The 18,948-nt window shown below is 40.9% G+C and overlaps 1 protein-coding gene across 1 annotated transcript in view; it reads right to left on the reverse strand.

Annotated features, from left to right (window-relative positions):
- Positions 1-17,969: 17,969 nt before the first annotated feature.
- Positions 17,970-18,948, reverse strand: part of KCNJ6 (potassium inwardly-rectifying channel, subfamily J, member 6) — a 42,848-nt gene continuing 41,869 nt past the window's right edge. Inside the window, exon 2 of the mRNA XM_009327976.1 lies at positions 17,970-18,295. Coding sequence (XP_009326251.1) covers positions 17,970-18,295 — 326 coding nt within the window. The remainder of the gene's footprint in view (positions 18,296-18,948) is intronic.

The following is an 18,948-nucleotide window of genomic DNA, read 5'->3' on the forward strand; positions in this document are numbered from 1 at the left end:
ATTAAAACAAGTGCCTCAGCATTTGACTTTTTTTTTAACTTCATTTTAAGATGTTATCTTAAGGGAAATTTTTAATGAAATCTGTTTTGGTATGATACCGAAGATGCATTTATTAAAAAGGCCTATTTTTTTAAATCCAGTACACTTCTCGTGCATTTGATGTGATTTCCCCTCGAGTATTAATTTAGAAGAAGGAGAGAATAGTTCTTAAACATGGGTTTGGAGAGGAGGGAAGGAAATGTCTTCAGAGGTGTACCCTCTTCCTTCTCCCAGTAACAGTGGCTGGAGCACTCCTGCCTCCGGGCATGAGAAGGGAGAGTAAATTCATGTGTGTGCAGCCCCCTTCCCATCTGCACTGAAGCGATGTTGACCCCTGGTTATTCTTTGTGTGTGTGGGATGAGGGTTAAGGCACTAAGCTGATTCTTGAAAATTAAGCTCTACGCCCTGCTCTGGGCCAGATTTTCAGCATAGCTTTAGACAAGCTATTTCACTTCTGTCTCTGAGTTACGCACCCTGCAAAAATCTGTAATAATGGAGCTTTTTATAAAAGATTGTTTCAGTCTTGCATCTTTTTGGTTATGATTTCTTAATGATGTTTGAATAATTTCTCGTATGGGCACAAACAGACATAGCAAATAAGGCAAAATATTGTACTTCTCCTGAATGGGTCTCTCTCTTCATTCACTCTGGAAACGGAGGAAGAACACTGTGTGGTTTGTGACTAGTCTCAAGTAAAGAGACAAAGAAAAGCTTACAATACTCTTTCTGCTAAAGAAATGAGAAAACCAGTGAGAGTATGCTTGAGTCCAGCAGTTCTGGACTTTGTCTAGGCACACCAGGAGCAAAAAAACCTCACAAGGCTGAATTCCTCAACTTGGGAAAACTAAAAGGATATTTTGACATTCATTAAGGAATTTAAAAAGCCATTTGCTACAAAGTAGTGAGGGTGGAATTTGTGCTGTATTTCTGGGGGCAGAAAGACAAAAGTGCTAACTCAGTCTACGATGTTTCAGGAGAACATAATTCAAGAAAGGGAAGACATACGCAGTAGATTAGATAAAGTGCAGAGGTTGCAACTGTCAACACAGAAATATCTGAAAGTTAATTTGAGGTGAGAGATATGAAGGATGAACAGCTATTAATAATAATGAGACATTGAAAAAATCCCACAGCCGTCGATGGAGGAAATCTGAGAACGCAATGCTATTAGAAGGATTTGTAAAAATAGTAAGATATGTTTGCAGGGGATGTTTCTCAGTCATGTTGGTGGAGTAATGGAATATAAAATGCAAGTTTCTAGAGCTGGCGCATTGGAGGTCCATAAGCAAGTTAGATTTCTGCAGCTAACCAAAATCCACACCAGAGGAAAAACCTTACAGAAATAGCTGAACTGCTGTATCAGATGACCGCAGCGAGACTACATTTGATATAGCATGGAAAGCAGAAACACTTGTACACATCAGTCAAGAGTGGAACGTGACAGGAAGAAAGCAGAGTGGATAAAGCTCAAAGAAAGTAAAGAGTTTAAGCTAGCCAAAAAAAGAAAAAAAGAAAAAAAAAAGAAAAAAAAAAGAAAAAAAGAAAAATTTTGAATTTAAAACCTCTGTGAAAACCTCCATCTACTCCTCTGATGCAGTTATAATTTTCAATGGGCAGGAACCATTTTTTTCCAGTCATTGAGTCTGGACAAGAATATGGAGGAAAAAAAGTTTAGTGCAGGCTCAGTGGAAAAGGTACCATGCTGGCTGGCTTGAGTGATCACGGGGTTTTTTTTCTATGAAGTACAACTGAAGGAAGAGCTGTCTGGCTGATAGCTCCCTCTTTTCTTCATGACGAAAGTTAAAGAAATCTGTTTGCATGCATTTGAGTAGCTCTGACCTGATTTGCAGTTTATAGGAGAAACATTTAAAAAAAAAAAAAATCATTCCTCTCCTTTTCAGTATTAATACAAAAATATAGGGTGTCAGTATGGTAAATTGTTAACCAGCAATAGCATGACCATTTGGCACAGAGTACCAAATGGCATAGAGGCCTTCCTGCATGTCCCTTGGACCTTCAGCTTCCAAGTAACCCGAGTCTTAAGAAATTTAAAGGAAAGCATCAATTTTCATAGATCATGACAAGACCAAGGACAATAAAAAATCCCCCTATGAAACGAATTATTTCACATAAATACTCCTTGTATTTGCTTCTGTTCACTTAGAACCAGGAGAGCCTTACCAAACCAGCAAGATTTAATTTTTTTTTTCAGTTCCAAATGAAGCAAATTTGCCTAGAAAGATTTCAGTCAGCTCTGCTGATGGCTACTGGTCATTGCATAAGAGCATCCCTCCCTCGGAGGGCGATGTGGCTGCCCTCGCTGATCTCTTGCGTAGCAAACAGCTACATGCAGGCAGCAGGCTGAGCGCGTCTCTGGAATTAGACTGGTAACTTGCACGCCCTCTTATTATTGTTCGATGAGGAGCAAATATAACAGCTTTGCAGCCCACCGTCTTAAATGGAATTCAACGACGTGTCATTTACAAAACCAAATGGTTTTAAGATGATCATGCAATGTGCTGAGTAGCTCTTATAATGTTCATAGACTCTAATTTGGGAAAGCTATCTGTGCACACCCGTGACCTTAAGCGCACAGCTCCATTCCTGTGCTTAAAGACAAAATTTCCTAAATTGGTGTCACAATATCTTCAATTCTTGTTGAAAAATTCACAGAATTAAAATGAAAATGTTGATGCAAATGTGACTGTCTTGCTCTTCTTCCAGCACATTTTAGGAAAACACAAACAGCGTTATTGCTACATGTTGCGCTAATAAAATATGCATGTTGTTTGGAGGGTGTAGGCTCGTGGTTAGTCTCTATAACAGCAACAGTTTTCTTGGGTTTGTGCAACATAATTTTCTCTGAAGAGTTAGCTAATTTTTTTGCTATCCTTGGTCCTTTTTACTGAAGTTATCTAACGTGATGTAAAATTTGGCATGAAGGGAGTAATAATCTATCAACATCTTATAAAACTATATCTGAGTATACTCACTTTTTTAATACCAGCAGGGAACTGGATCTCCTCTTCTTTGTTTCCATAACAAAATAAAATCATAGAAACTGATTTTCAGTTATTTACCAACTTAAGAAAAAATGTGTATTAGAAGTCAAGTGTGGGAGTTGCTGTATGTATTTTAATGATTCATATTCCCAGGATTGTGGTGTTTGTTTTGTTTTGTTTTGTTTTGAATTTTCTACCATTCATTTTAGTGCATTGAATTTGCTTAAATTCTTACCTACTGTCATGGTCTAACCCTAGCCGGCAGCTAAGCACCACACTCCCTCACTCCCTCCCTCGCCTCACTTGCCCTCACACAACTAAGCTCCCCTCACTCCCCCCCTGGTGGGATGGGGGAAACTGGTGGGTTGAGATAAAGACAGTTTAATGGGCAAAGCAAAAGCCGTGTACGCAAGCAAAGCAAAACAAGGAATTCATTCACTCCTTCCCATGGGCAGGCAGGTGTTCAGCCGTCTCCAGGAAAGCAGGGCTCCATCACGTGTAACGGTGACTTGGGAAGACAGATGCCATCACTCCGAACATCCCCCCCTTCCTCCTTCTTCCCCCAGCTTTATATACTGAGCATGGAATCCTATGGTGTGGGATATCCCTTTGGTCAGTTGGGGTCAGCTGTCCCGGCTGTGTCCCCTCCCAGCTTCTTGTGCACCCCCAGCCTACTCGCTGGTGGGGTGGGGTGAGGAGCAGAAAAGGCCTTGACTCTGTGTAAGCCCTGCTCAGCAATAGCTAAAACACCCCTGTGTTATCAACACTGTTTTCAGCACAAATCTGAAACACAGCTCCATATGAGCTACTATGAAGAAAATTAACTCTATCCCAGCCAAAACCAGCACACCTACTTTTCATGATTTTTGAATAGTTTGACTCCAATCATTCAATCTGAATATTCAGTTTAGAGGGGATATAATGTTATCAAGTAGTTTGTAGTCCACTCCCCTGTCATATGGAAAGCAAACATGAACCAAATATTTGCAAAAAGGTGAAAACCAGCTGGAACTTTGGGGAACAGAAGAAACAGCTTATAGAAAGGTAGAAAGTCCTTTGCTTTTGTTCTCTTCCTTCCCTTGCCCCCAACAGGGCTCCTGTCTCTGATCTCTCAGACATGTTTTTATTCCATCTTCCCCTTTTTCTTCCTGTGGTTTTTTTGACATTTTATCACAGCACAAGTGCTCTTGTCCATCTTCCTCCTTCTGCTCATCTCCAGACTTGCTGAGTGCACTGTTTATAGTCACTGGCGTCTTTCTTTTTCCGTGCTGTCCCTCGTCCCGCTCTCACCCTCGGGCAGAAGCACTCTCACGGGGATGTGAAGAGTTTGCTTTGCAAGCAAATCTCGGAAGGGTGCTCCATCTGCCTCCAGCCTTCACGTTGGAGACACGTTGTGGCCTTTGAAACACAAAACCGCCATCGCCTTGAATTCTCCCTTCCGCTGGCTTTATTCTGTGAGGTCTCCTACAGATCAGCTCTCTAGAGTTGCTTCATCAGCATTTCTACAGAGGTATACCTCAATCCCTCCAGAACTTGCTGTGGGAGTTTAGTGGGTCTCTGTCCTTGGACCCCTTCTCTTCTCCCTATCCATTTCTGTCCCATCCCATCCTTTGACAAAAAAATCAGCAGCCATCTGCATGGAAAATTCTATAATCTACCTCTCTGCTCCAGTCCTGCCTTGTCTGTCCCTAGGGTCAACTTCGCTAAAGCTCAGATTTATGGCCTAAAAATTTAAATTGTTTATATTTACATGCAAATTTCTATATTATAAATCTAAGGGTAAATTGCCAAGTCTTCTCATCTTCCTTGTGTTTCTCTCTTGCATTTGAGAATAACTCTTCATAAATAGTAACACAACAGTTTTATGTATAGCTTCAGTTTTCCTCCTTGTAGCTTTTATTTTTTTGTGACAGTTACAAAAACCTTAATACTGGTTAGTCCACATGTTCACCGATATTGAAGCCTTACCCAACTTAACAGTGATGCTGCATCGTTTCCTTTTCTCTTCATATTTATCTGTGTGTTGTCTCTAGTTTTATAACTGAGACTTGTCTACCCAGGAAGTTAATCTAAATTAGCTAGTGGTATAAATTGAAGTGGATTAATTTGATTGCACTGAATCCGTTTATAGCACTTACTCAAAATTTAAAAGGCTTTAATTTAATTCTGCTTATTCCACTCTCCAAATAATGATCAAATAAGGTTGAGTTAGAGTTAATTCTTACGGGCTTTTCAGGAAAAGCAAAATATAAAGAACTTGAGCAATGAGAACCAGACATTTGCCTTGGGATGTGGTGCAATGAGCAGCCACAATTTGGTATAGCAAAATGACTGATGAGGCAAGGGACAGGGTAAGGAGTAGAACGCTGAGCTGTCACTGAGAAAACTGAATTCTGGTAAATTAAAATTTGCTTGACTATAAAGCATATTTAAAGAAATATCTGTTGATTTGAAATCTGATTATAGTATGTTACATGATAATTTAGTGTTGTAACATTTAGAGAAAGTATAAAGGAAAACAGACTTTGATATAATGCGAGAAAGTGCCACATGAAACTGAAAATGTTTCAAAATGTCTCAGAGACTCAGACCATTACCCACCAAACCCCACTATTTAAAATTCTGTATTTGCAGTGTATTAGCTGTTTTTCCCACATAAATCAAAGCAGAACTCTGCAACCATACGGGCTGTAGAAAATATCTTCACCCTATTGTCCTATAATCCAACAAAACAGTGTTAAATTTCAAGTATCCTAGTAGCGATAATGAAGCTCTTACTAGGACAGTGCTTGGAAGCTGATCTTTCATAACCAGTTTAGGAGCATAAGACCTATTGAAAAATATCTTACCATTTTAAATATTATGCCTGTTAAGATAATCTTGTAACTTTTCACTTTTTTAAACACTGGAGTTTGTAATGCTGGATAATTGAAAGAGCACCTTTTAGAGGTTGTAATTCATCTACTAGAAGGTTACTTAAATGTTGGAGGGAGAGTGACACTTTTTTTCCTCCCTTTTTTTCTCCCTTGCTTCTTTTCTTTCAGCAAATTATCAATGTTTATGTGAAACAGTATGACCCCCCAATGGCTAACGATGAAGAACTGCATTTATAGAAGAGATGTGGTCTGGGAGCACAACACGCAAACCTCATCAGTTTTACCCCACGTAGATTCCTGACAGATAACTTCTGTGACTGAGTATCCTCCATTTTCAGGCTAATGTTGGTGCATATTCCTGTGGTGCCATAAAAGCAGTGACTGATGTAAGCCTACATGTGTTGCACCAGCTTTGAACTGTCTAGTTCAAGGCCCAGCAAGGTGCCCACAGGAACAGACCCTCGGAGACCTCTGGAGCCGTGCAGCCTGTGTTTAAGCCGTGCGCACTGCTAGGATTTGTGGGCCAGATGAAAGTGAGTTTGCAGGCAAACTGGACGCATTTACTCAGGTGGCATTTTGCTAATTTTTCAATAAAATCATTGCCAAATCAACCAAGAGGGAAATGCAACGTACTGACGAGGAACGTGGCTTGCCTTTGGCTGAGGTGGGTAGAACGTGAGTCAATGAAAGTGTGCGGACGTGGCCCACCTCCAGACCTGAGGCTGCAACGGGGTCATTGTTCACCCACACCTGCTGCGACAGCCATCATTTCTCAAAATGTGGAGCCTTGTAGGTACACCACCTGCAGGTGAACGCAGGAAAACCAAAGGTGCAAAAAAGGGAGCCTGAACTCTAGACTGTGAGCTAAGGAAAGCAGATCTTCATTGTCAGCTCTCGCCTATAGCCGTCCCTTCTGTTAATAGCACCCTGGTATTTCAGTGAATTAAACACAAGCAACTTAAATCAAGACGGTGTCTGAAGCTGTTTATTGTTCCAGAGGAAAGAATTTATTTATTTACTTATTAGTATCCCTTTTTTTAAAGTGGGTAAACAATTTTCCTGGAACAGTAGTTTCATATATGTTTTATTAAAAAAAATTAATTAGCTCTCTAAATACATTATTTTCTTGTGTTTTCTTAATAAATATGCTTTCATCATTACCTATTCACAGGCGTATCAAAATTGTTTCTAGGGAAACACAAAAGCATGCACAGGTAGGTTAACAGCCAAACTATTACTTTTGCATACCTACCTCATATCTTCTCTTATCTGATAGAATAATGATATAGACATTGCTATGACAGCAAGTAGGTAACTGCACCTTCCACAGAAGTTTTTTGCTGATTCCTCCTTATTTTACAGACTAAGATGATTTGTGCATGTGCATGTGCAGTTTTACTAATTTATTCATAAACTTCTATGTAGGTATTTTAGGGTAGATACAATTTCCTAATTTGCTAACCTAATTGTGTTAACATTCAAGTTCTGAGATTTATGCAGAAATGCAGACAAAATGGATTTGATATTTGAATAAAAAGAAAGGGGACCATGCCTTGAAGTGGTTTAGAAAAATGGTCTTTACCTGCATGTTTTGCTTATTAGTGAAAAGCTTCCGAAGGTTACAAACATGTCTCAAAGTGAAGAGGTGTGCGAAAGGTTTCACTTTTAACTGAATAACATTTCCACCAACACCGTAAAACTGAAGTTCTGATTACATTATTATTTTTTACTCTACTGGGAATAATATAGCAGACTTCAGGCTTTGAAAATTTGGAATTTGTGACTATGGGTAAAGTGGTTTCTAAACTAAAGTAAAAATCTTTATTTATGCTTATCTAAAGTAATTGCTTTAATTTCTGTTTGTCCATTTGCTGGATTAAATGGAAGAAAAGATGGTAGTAATTGCCTTTCAGGCTCTGACTCTAGCCGTTAGTGATATTAAAATGCGATGTTACTTACTGGAAACTTTAAAATACTATCGCAGACCTTTAAAATACTGTCATTTGGTGGTTCGATCAGCAGTTAAATTACTTACCATTTTAATGCTCAAAATTAACTTTCATAGTTAATTTTTGTAAAATGACCATACTAAACAATGGAAAAGTGATTTTAGGTGGCTTTGTGTGTCAAGTGGACGTTGTTGATCCATACCAGGAAGATTTTTGGGCACATCATTTGGAAGGTGTTTGCCTTTGTCCTTACTGCACCCATGTGGGGCTCATTCTGCGCCACACGGAAAATGTTGAGGAAGGCAACGTCGAGGGCTTGTTACCAGCTGGCTGCCTGCAACGCAGGTTGCTGAAAGGCCAGCAAGCCGAGAGGAAAATGTTCCCCGTTTTGAGGGCTCTACCCAGGGCTTCCAAGAAAAGCGTCGATTATTTGCTACTGCTTACTTGAGTTGTCAAGAAAAAACCTTGATAACAAGTTTTAATTTATTATTGCTGAAGGTACTCTAAGGTCACAGCATTCAACATCAGACAGGTGCTTGTTCCTTAGGAAAAGCGGGCTTCTCTTCTCACAGCGTTTGTCAAGAGCAACATCGAGAACACAGTTATCAGGCTGACGTGGTAAAAAAACCCCAAACCCAAACACGCCCCCCCCCAACAAACAAACCCCAAAGTATACAAGTTAGTGAGATATTCATAGCACTATTTGGAGAAGGGGAGCAAGCCATTTTTTCCCTTTTTCCCCTTTTTTCCTTTTTCTCCTTTTTTTTTTTTAAACCCCCCCCCCCCCCCCTTTTTTTCCTTTTTCTCCCTTTTTTCTTTTTTTTTTTAATCTCCCCCCCCCCTTCTCCTTTTTCTTCTTTTTTCCCTTTTTTTTGCCTTTTTTGTCCCATAACAGAATTTTTCTGTCATGGGACAGCCACAATGCAGAAAAAAAGCAGTCAGCGCTTCCTCGGTGTTTCAGATGTGACTCGGAGGGGCCGTTGCTGGAACATGCCAGCATTTCCAACCCTGTGCTCGTGTAACCCTTCCCCTTTCTCCTGCTGCTCCCAGGCTGTCAGCTATGGTAATTTTTTAATCATTAATTTCTTAGATGGCTATTCACTCATTCCAGGTAGCCCAGGATAGAGTATTGCCTTTCAGCCTTTAGAGGCACAGCTCCAGTTTCAGCCGGTGACTAGAGGAAGTCTTTGCATCTCACTGTGATTTTTATGGTAGATCTGCTAAGAATTTTTCAACTTAGCCCCATTTTTTTTTTCCCCCTGGATAGCTCTTCAGAGATTGCAACAGTTTGACTGATAGGTTGTAACCTGATGGGTAGAAATGGCCATGGGGGGAAGGAGACCTGGCTTGAACTTCTGCAACTCTGTATTATAAGATGATCTAAGATTAAACATTTCTGTCTGAGCCAGTTACAGCAGGAAGTTGAGCTTACACTTCCCAAATCCCAGGTGGGTCCTTGACATTTTGATCCAAACCCTTCACAAGTCCATTTTTGTGAAAATGTGCAGAATGTCATATTGGAAATTGTGTAATTTTAGCTGTAATCAGAGTCATGGCAGTGACTGACTCGTATTGTAAGGGTGAGCTTGGTGGCAGATTTCTTCACTGCTAGATATCTCCAGCAGTGTATTTTATTAAAAAAAAAATTAATACCTATTCATTTTTACAGTAGGTAAACTGACATTAATTCAATGGTGTGAATTTGTTCATTATCCTCAAAGATGAGCAAAAATGGATTTTTCAACCTACTTCAAGAAAGTCTCCAGCTGAACAAAACATTTTGTTCCAATACCAAAATGCTTCATTACTTTATTTTGGAAATGTGAGGGGGAAAAAGCTGTGAATGGAGTATTCCCTTCTGATTTGTAAAGTGATGTATGTTAATTTTTGTGGTTTTTTTCTCTGAAGCAGTTCACTATATTGATCTTGTTCTAATTATGAGTACTAACCCACAGATTACACAATAATTAATAATTAAAGACCCAAAATAAATGATTTCTTTACAAAACTAGAATTACTTTTGAAAGTTAATAGTTTTATAGCCATGCAGATTTTTAGCAAATCAATCAGAATGTTGACACAAAGAGAGAACAAACACTGCCATTCAAAAATAAAAAGGAAATTGTTATTTAAATTTATGAAAGAAAGCCACATTTTTCTGTGTCATTTTCCAGGAAAATTTCTATGTAGCTTTCTTTTTGTGTTTCTGTTCTGCTGTTTCTTCTCCAGGAAATGAGAGGAAGCAGAAGCCTAACTCCTCTTACGTGTATCAGTTATCACATTAGGTGATCTTGCTGTGATTTTTCTTCAAGTTCATTTTGAATTTGTGCCTCTCAAGGGATAAAAGCTTTCCTACAATCAGTACCGTAGGTACTAACTGGCATACAGCTAATTTCTTCCTTGTCGTGTAGACGGTGGCAAAAGACCCTAAAGATGGGTTCTTGAAGAGGTACAACGGTTTTTGTGCATTGAACATTTTCCCCCTTTCTTTTGAATTCAGTAAGTTTAAAAACAATGCTGTCTGTTGTTGGTACTACTTTGATGGATTTCACAGGGAGGGAAAAAGTGCCAAATGGGGTTTAAGTGATGAACTCTCTCCCTTGCCTCTTCTCATTATACAGATTTCATTTTGATGATTTGGCTAGCCAACTTCTTTAAGCAATAGTTTTGGTCATGCTTTACTATATTTATTAATAGTAATTTTGTGCATGTCAAAGAAATGATACTTGTGTATAAAAAATAAAAGATGGCCAGTAGCATGGCTTAGCTTTGAACTCCTGATTCCAGTGGACCCGCCCTTTGGCCAAGACTTTTATTTGGTTTCATCTGTAGACTTTGCACTTATTTGTATTCCTTCCTTTCCCTTTCCAGGGATCTTTTGTATTTGCTGTGAACCATTTTACCTTTTGATTAGAAAGTGCGTTATCTTGTTTTCCCATGTTTTAAGCATTGAGCTTATTAGAAATGAGGATTGCTGGTTTCTCTGCTAAGTGATTGATGGCTTCCATTTTTTCCTGCAGAAGATACAGCACAAGTGCAAGCTGTGCAGCTTCGTCTTGCTGTCCCACTGCCATGCATTAACCTGATTTCAATAAAATGCCTTTAAGAGAGTCAAGTAATTCTTTGCTCTTGTTTGGTAGCGTCTTTAGCACATTTGACAGTGCCTTCAGTGATCCCTACGGTGCCTAAAAATGTGTGCCCAAAACCTACTATAACATGTGTGGGTTCTTTAGGAGGTTGGCATGTATTTGATGCGGATGGCATTTCAGTGAGGTGGAGACCTCTCCTGACTCCATCATCTCTCAGGGAGCCTAAAAGCAGGAACAAAAGGCAGCACCAAGTTCTTATGTCATCATCTGAGCAGATGGACTCTCTTCACAGAAATGCCTCCTAATTCCTAGTGATCTTGGTAAGAGCTGGTAAATGTTCAGCATTTCTGAAAATCACAAGCAGAGATTTAGGAGGTTAGCTCAGGCACCCCATCCATCTAAACCAAAAATGTTGCCATGAAAAGGGAATAACTTCTACCACCTAATGAACAAGATTCATTATAATGACTTCAAAGTGTAATAGTTTGCGTTCCCCGACCCGCAATCTTACTGATATTTTCAGATTAGAGATTTCTCATTAAGATGTCATAATCTTTTTTAGAAAAGGTCTTTTTTACTTTGAGTTTAACTTGATTAGAATTACATTCTTGGGACAGTTTCTTGGGCATTTAAAGAGCTCTGCTAATGGTGTTATGCTCCAGCTCCATTTCCTCAGCTCCATTTCCTCAGCTCAGCAGAAGGCTGCGTACGACGTGCTGTGCACGTGAAGTGGATCGAACACTGTACGTTGCATTGCCATCCTTTCCGAACTAGAATGGTGCCATCTCAAGCACCACATCACACATCCTTTAGTACGGATATTTCAGTGAGGAATTTGGGTCCTCCTGGTCACAATGATGGGGGAGCGGCCAGGGAGGGGGGCTGCAAGGATTCGTGCTTGTGTGCCAGGCATCCTCCTTTCCTGAGCTGGAAGAAGTCCAGAGGACTCCAGTACAACAGACTGTGAAAAGCATGTGGAGGAAAGTGTGGTGGGGTAACACTTCTCCACCAGTTCTTCCAGTTTAAACCTTCCAGAGAAGTTAATGCAAGTGACTGCCTATAATCATTTGAGGGAAAACAGCTCTATGGCTTGGAAGAGTGGCTGATGCAGACAGCAAAATAAGCTGGTGGCAGGATGGTGCCTGTGGCTTCCAGAGGATTGCCCATAAGCTGCAGCTGTGAGTTTGGAGCTGCAGCCTTTAATTAAAAAAAAAAAAACCAGAAAAAAAGTAGGGAGGGGTGTCCCCAGTCCTGCTCTCTGAGGAAAAATCCTCAAAGCAGCTGCTATTATTTGAAACTCTTAAGTTTTTTTCTGTGTGGATGACACACAAGTTAGGGAGGATGAGGGAAGAACCGTGGTTTATACTTGTGAGTTTGCTTAGAATAGAAAACAGATTTCACACTTGAGATGAAATAGCAACATATTCAGGTCTCTTTAGAACGCTCTCTTCGGATATGATATCTGTGTGCTATCTGTGTGAAACTGTATTAAGGCATCCGTATACAGACAATAAATGGGAGAATGGCAAGTGGTAAAATAAGTACGCCATTACACTGAAGTTGCCACTAGATTATAATTTCTGGAAATCCAGAGGGTCTGAAAAAATGGAAATCGGTAGAAGTAAGCTTGAACCAAATGCATAAAATGAAGCGTGCCCTGGAATGTCTAACACCACCCCTCCCCTCCAGAAAGTCAAATCCTAGAAGTTTAAAATTCACTCAGGAAGCATAAAAGAGCATTGTTTAATATGAATAATAAATAACAGCTTTCAGGTCTTGTCTTTAAGAATTATTTACAGCACAAAGCCCAAATTTATGCTTGCTTTCCAAGTGTGTTTCCAAACAGCATGTTTATGAGCTGAAGGAACAAGAGTGGAAGAGAAGCCAACTTCTGTTCTTGTTTTATTAGGTCTGATTTATAGCCTAAAAAGTGTCTGAGTGAGGTAACATGGCTGTTAAGGAGGCTGATATTCTGCTAAGAAAGATATTTTGATGGACAGAAAGTACCATAATAGTAAAAAGTTTATGTTTCATAGTCAGAAGCTCTGCTGGTGGCTGTTAAAAAATGTCCTGCCCAAGGTGCCCGACCCTCACATTGCCGTATAGACAAATTACGTTTTCAGTGTTGAGCCTCTAATTCACATCCACATTAAATAACTGGAGGAAGTGGTATAAATTCACCACTTGCTTAAATTCAAACCTACAAAAGACAGGAGTCCCAGATACCCCTTCCTCCTGCCAGCCAGGGTTTCTGGGCGTAACATTGTGCATCCTCTCAGGGCTGCGTGCCGCTGTACCCATCTGACAGCGAAGCTGGCATGAGATAAAAAGACTTGGCTTCCCTCCACCTCCACCTCCCGGTGAGGTTGGTCTGGTGGGTGGTCTTCAGAGCACATCAAGCCCAGGCCTTGCGGGATTTGCCCTCCTAGGAGACGGGGTAGCCGGTTGCATTCAGAAACATAGGCAAAGGCTGTGGTGCTGCACCTCTGCAGATAGCAGCTGACTTGCTGGCTGTGCTGGCTCAGGGGGTGAGAAACCTCAGCACCGTGCCTTCCCCAGCCTGAGGTCTGCCATTTAGCCAGAGAGCACCCTGATTGATAGGATGGAGGCTGTTATGGACCCAGGGAATGAGGAATTTTCCATTCTTCTGTTAAAAACACAGGGATTTAGAGTTTCTTTGGGCTAGTGGGAGAATTCAAGATCCAGTCAGCCTTTGGCGTAGGGGCTGGGGCTCTGCTGTTGCTGTTATGGAAGGGTTAGTTTCTTGGGAGAAGTGGGATGCGGCTTTGAACCTCCTGGGCTGAAGAGAGCACTGAATCCAGGTCTTCCCTCTCCTAAATAGCCCAATACCGTGCAGCTGAGCAAAATGGGAACTTCTGCCCTGTGGCTGAAACGAGAAGAGAGATTTCTTCCCCGGTTTTGAAAGGCCTGAGTTTCCTCTTTAACTCCAGCAGAGGAACATGGGCAACCCCAGATCTGGGCACCTCCATGCACCAAGGTTAAATCCAGAGCCTGTCTTGAAGTTAACTTCAAACCATCCGTCAAGCGTTTTCCTCTTGCGTTTGCCAGCACCTTGTCCCACCTGGTTCGGCAGCTGCCTGCTGGGGACCCTTCTCTGGCACCCCACCTCCTTCCTCCGCCTTGCAAGGGATGCGCAGAGCTCTGACTCAGGGCTGTGCAATCCTCTCTACCTGCACGCTTGCAGCAAGGCCCTGCGTAGAAGCAGATGTTCAACTTTGATCACAGAAATTAAATTTGTTGGGATGGCTTATACCAGTGCCAATGACTATGGTTTTGTAGGGCAGAGATCTAGACCATAACAGCTGCATACTGCTAAAAAAATGTTTGCTTTTTTTGATGCCTATTTTGAAATAATTTCTGAAATTTATTTTAATGCTGGTACGATGGTATTTATTGTTAAATAATAAGCCAGAGCTTCAAGTATTTGCTGAAGGTCAAATTCTCGCCTGGTATAACTTTGTGTTGCTCCGTTAAAAGCAGTATGTCTGTGTCTATTGTCAACACCTGAAAGATCTGCTTTGGAAACTTGGGTGGGGGAGAAACAATTAGTGTGTTATTAAAAAAAAAAAAAAAAAAAAAAAAAAAGGGAGAAGAAGCCGTACAAGTCTGTACAAAGCACCTCTGCAGCATTTCTGTTCATTGGAAGAAGGAATTGAGAGCTGCAGTAGATTACCGAGAGCTCACGTTTATCTCTGTAAATTCTTTTGCTCCTGGAAATCACAAGATACTCTGAGAAAGAGACGTCAAAACGTATTAGTGAAGTATATAGAGATGTAATGGGTCTTGATTAATTATGTAGTCAATTATATTAAACTGTTGCATTATTCATGTTCCTTAAAAGTGATTTGTCAAAAATATTCCCATAGGGCACTGATATTTCACAGTATATTGTAGGATTAGGAGATGAAGTTTGCAGGTTAAGTTATTTACTGTTAATGAAAACACCACTCAGTATATACGGATTGAAAATCCATTGTTAATTAACAGCATTCAATTCTTAATTGTCTTTTTACCAGTTCAGTTGAAATCATTGACACAAAATACATTGTTAAACTGCTTAATCAATCATTGTAGAAAAATAGAGGTGTTTGATAGGGACATTCTAGTACAAAGTTTACGTGAAGCTTCCCTGTTGAAAGCTTTGGAGGCTTCTATTTTTTTTTTTAAGCTTATGTTACAAAAATGAGATTTCATAAACTTTACAGTCCATACTACATTAATACCAAAGACAATAAAATACAGGGGGAGAGAGAGAAAGAGGCGAACACACACACCTTAAGCTTTAGGTGCCCTATTCACAAAAATATAGCTTACACATGCGCATGCCCCAGTGGCGGAAAGTCTATTTTTTTTGTGCTAAAGGACACAAAAAAGGTTTAATTAGGGCCCTGAGCTGCTGTTCTAATTAACGCAAACTTTTGTTAAACTGCAGCAATGAATTCTAGACTGGCCCAGTAAATTACAAGAGCAAAAAGCAGGTTTATCCTCAGAGGAATTGTTTGCTTTCAGCTCGTGCACCTTTTGCTAGGACTGACACACGCGGGTGGCTCGTCGCTACCGATGCCGCGCTGCCCCTGGCTCCGCTGCTGTAAGGCTTCTGTCTTCCAGTGGAGCTGTGGAGCCACCCTTCCTTAAAAACCCTCAGTACCTCTCGCGGGTAACCTTACGGGTGGGTTGTGATGGATGAACTGGAGCACTCGGCAGCTGCTGATGCTGGGGCAGAAGAACGAGCTTTGAAAGGTCTATAGCAAAATGAGTGTTGTTTCACAAAAGTTAAGTGTAAGTAACCTTTACCGAGTTGGCAGAACCGGCCATCCCGGGTGGAGGGAACAAAAATTCATATTCTGCACCGTTCCTTACATCATGCTGCTTTGTGAAAGCCTTCTAGGGAAAACTTTCAGAGCTGAAACAAAAAGCTCTTTCCATCCAGCCTGATCTGCCAGTCCCTGCTGTGCAAGCCTTTCCTCACACCCTGCTCTGCCCACCTCAGCATGAAGCACAGCTAGAGGTCCTGCAGAAACCCCACTGATTAGCCACACACTGTGAAAATTAGCAAGGGGCAGTTGTTTCAGCAAAAAAAATTGAAAATAGGTGTGAAATTAATGTGAAAGCTCTATCACAGTGCAAAATTTCCACCTGCCCACTAAGTTTCTCCTGAGGTTATGTTTTTTCTCTTCTATTTTAATGTAAATGTTTCTGTACAAAAATGCTTCAGATGCTTTTAAGTGTATTCTTCCTTTCTGGAGTAGGCAGGTATAAAAAACAAAATTAAGGCTGCAGCTTCTTCTCCTTTGCTGACAGAAATGCTGTTCTTGATGGGCCTGAGCGAAAGCCCACCGAAAGCAACGCAATCTCTTTTCAACAGGTAGTATTTTATGCAAGCTGGGCCTGACTGAGTGGTCCTTAGCATGGGGCAACGCCGCACCATGTGAGCAGCCCCTTACGGAGCATGTCCGTGAAGCTGTGACCGTACACATCAGCTCCCCTACTCGTGTGAGTGTTGCCGTGTAAGCTATGCAAATTATCACTGCCCCGTTAATTTTAAAGTTGTCAAGTCAGAATGTACAGGATTTACACTGATTTACAACAACCAAGGAGCTAACCTAAGGTGAAGAAAGTTGTTAGGGAACCACTCTCCTGAGGACGGGTTGCAGGAACCATGTGTTTAGCTGAGAAACCCTCTTGAAGCATATACCCAGGGATGTTGCACCCCCCGTGACTCTGCAGGACCGGCCAAGCACCGGTGCTGTCAACAAATGAATTTCATTGATTATGGCTTCAGATGAAATTCAGCTGTTTCTTTCCCAGCTGAGTCGCTAAAATCTACCCGCTAAGGTGCAACATCTGGTTTTCAATGGCTTGTGCTGTTTGTGTAGCAAACTACTCTGCTGAAGTCCCATGGTTTGGGTGGGGAGAAGGGAGAAGTTTCCCTAGATATTGCACATAAAAGGTAATACCTCCACAGGAAACATGCTCGCTATATTAAGAGTATACAGGAAATTCTGGTTTGCCATGAGTTTGCCACAGCCTAAATTTTAGGTTGAACTGCCAAAAAAATAACCGGAAACGGTTTGCCCTATTTGTAAACATTTTCAGAGTATATCAGTAATTATGTTACAATTTCTCTACCCTGCCCTCTCCCAGACTTATGGCTTTTTAGAGTCAGTAAAATTATCTGTTTGGTAAACAGTGAGGTACTCTAAACAGCTGCCAGTCTGGTACACTGAAGAAAATGTCATGCACTAGAAGAGCCATAGATATAGGGGAAAAAATCAATATTACAATCCGAATATTAGAAGAGAAATGCCTACTTGATGGGTAGTTAGTTTTTGCATCCCAATATTTCAGGAACTTTGTTTCTAAACCTACATTAATTATACATCTATGTACATTATTTAGAAGTTCTTTACTACAGTACTTTTGTACATGCGGTGTTTATTACTAAATGTAAAGAGAAAGTAATTACATAAGGCATATGTACAGTATCGTGTTGGATTGTAGATCCCTCTGCTCACCTTCGCCTTAAAGCTGCAAGGCCCATTTGATAGAGGCTTGTCACTCAGCATGTGAAACTGTTCTGAAATACATAAAAACTGGAGCCAAGGCTCATTACTTAGATGAGCATTAATTAGTCTTTCCTTTTAAATCCCTTGTACATATTCACATTGCTTTTGTTTTTTTTTGTTGTTGATGTGAATAAACCTGGAGGTCTGAACTCAGAGAGGTGCCGAGGAAGCCAGCAGTCATTACCAGGGTGGAGATCGAGATTTCACCATCAATAATGGGTATTGCAGCTTTAACCCACCCCTTTGCTTAGTCTGTGAATCTCTTAGTTTAAATTGGGCAGGTAGATATTTCGCATCTTAAGTATTTATTTTCCCGGAATTAAGAATAACAAGGAAGAAAAAAAAAAAGTTGTGTCAGAGAAACAAAAGGGGAGCAAAGAGGGAGAAGATAAAGGAGGTGTTGTGGCCCTTACGCCTCCAGTGGTTCTACACTTTGGACTCATTCTCCAAGTTGGCCACATCACCGTTTCTTTCATTTTGGTCTTCTTGATTCTTTTCTTCCTCTTCAGTTTCCAGCTCAGCATGCTGGTCCAGCTTGCTGGAAACAGACCACGTCAGGGGCAGTTCTGCTCGGCTGGCCATCTCTGCCAGCTCTTTGGCACTGTAAACTGGTGTGTTGGTCTCATACGTTTCATGAAAACTGTTGTAGTCAACTTCATAAAATCCGTCCTCCAGAGTGAGGACAGGGGTGAAACGGTAACCCCACAGGATCTCACTCGTAATGTATGAACTTCGAGCTTGGCAGGTCATTCCTGTAACAGAGAAGGAAGAAGTGATGTAATAAGGACCCACTGCTTTCCCAAATCCTTAATTATTTATTCATATAGGTAGAGAATTGTTTGTAAAAAGACATATGCCAGAAAAGAAATAGGTTTGACTTCATATGAGGTTGAGCTTAGAAAGCAATGTTACAATGTGTAACCTGTTTGATGCCCTTTCCTTCTGTGCATGTATATAATAACAAGTGGCGAGTCTGTGAACAAAGATTAACATTTCTTTATTAAATGCGGTTCTTCTTCCTGTATTTCATCAACGAGTAACTCACCCGCTGACGAGTCTCAGATGGCTTATTGAGCGCATACATGACTTGCATCGTGCCATCCTTTGGTTCTCTGGCATGTAACGAACCCATGCTGCCACGTCCAGCAGTTGCCCAGGCTAACTGAGGAACAGCAAAAGCTTTCCTCTGCTGGAGATAACCCCTGAGCCTGTGATTCATGGGTTGGCTTGGTTCCCCTAAAGGTTGGAGCTGCATTTTAGTTACACTGCTTTGAGGTTTGGGCTGGTGGCCAATGCACAAACATCAGCAAAACTCCTGAAGGACATTGTGATAGTGTGTGGTGTTGAATTCAGATAACTGGGACTGACTTCTTCTTTGTTGCCTTCCCTTCACCGCTCTGCTGAA

This window comes from Pygoscelis adeliae, unplaced genomic scaffold (genome assembly GCF_000699105.1).
Source record: "Pygoscelis adeliae isolate BGI_AS28 unplaced genomic scaffold, ASM69910v1 Scaffold154, whole genome shotgun sequence".
Taxonomy (NCBI): Eukaryota; Metazoa; Chordata; class Aves; order Sphenisciformes; family Spheniscidae; genus Pygoscelis; species Pygoscelis adeliae.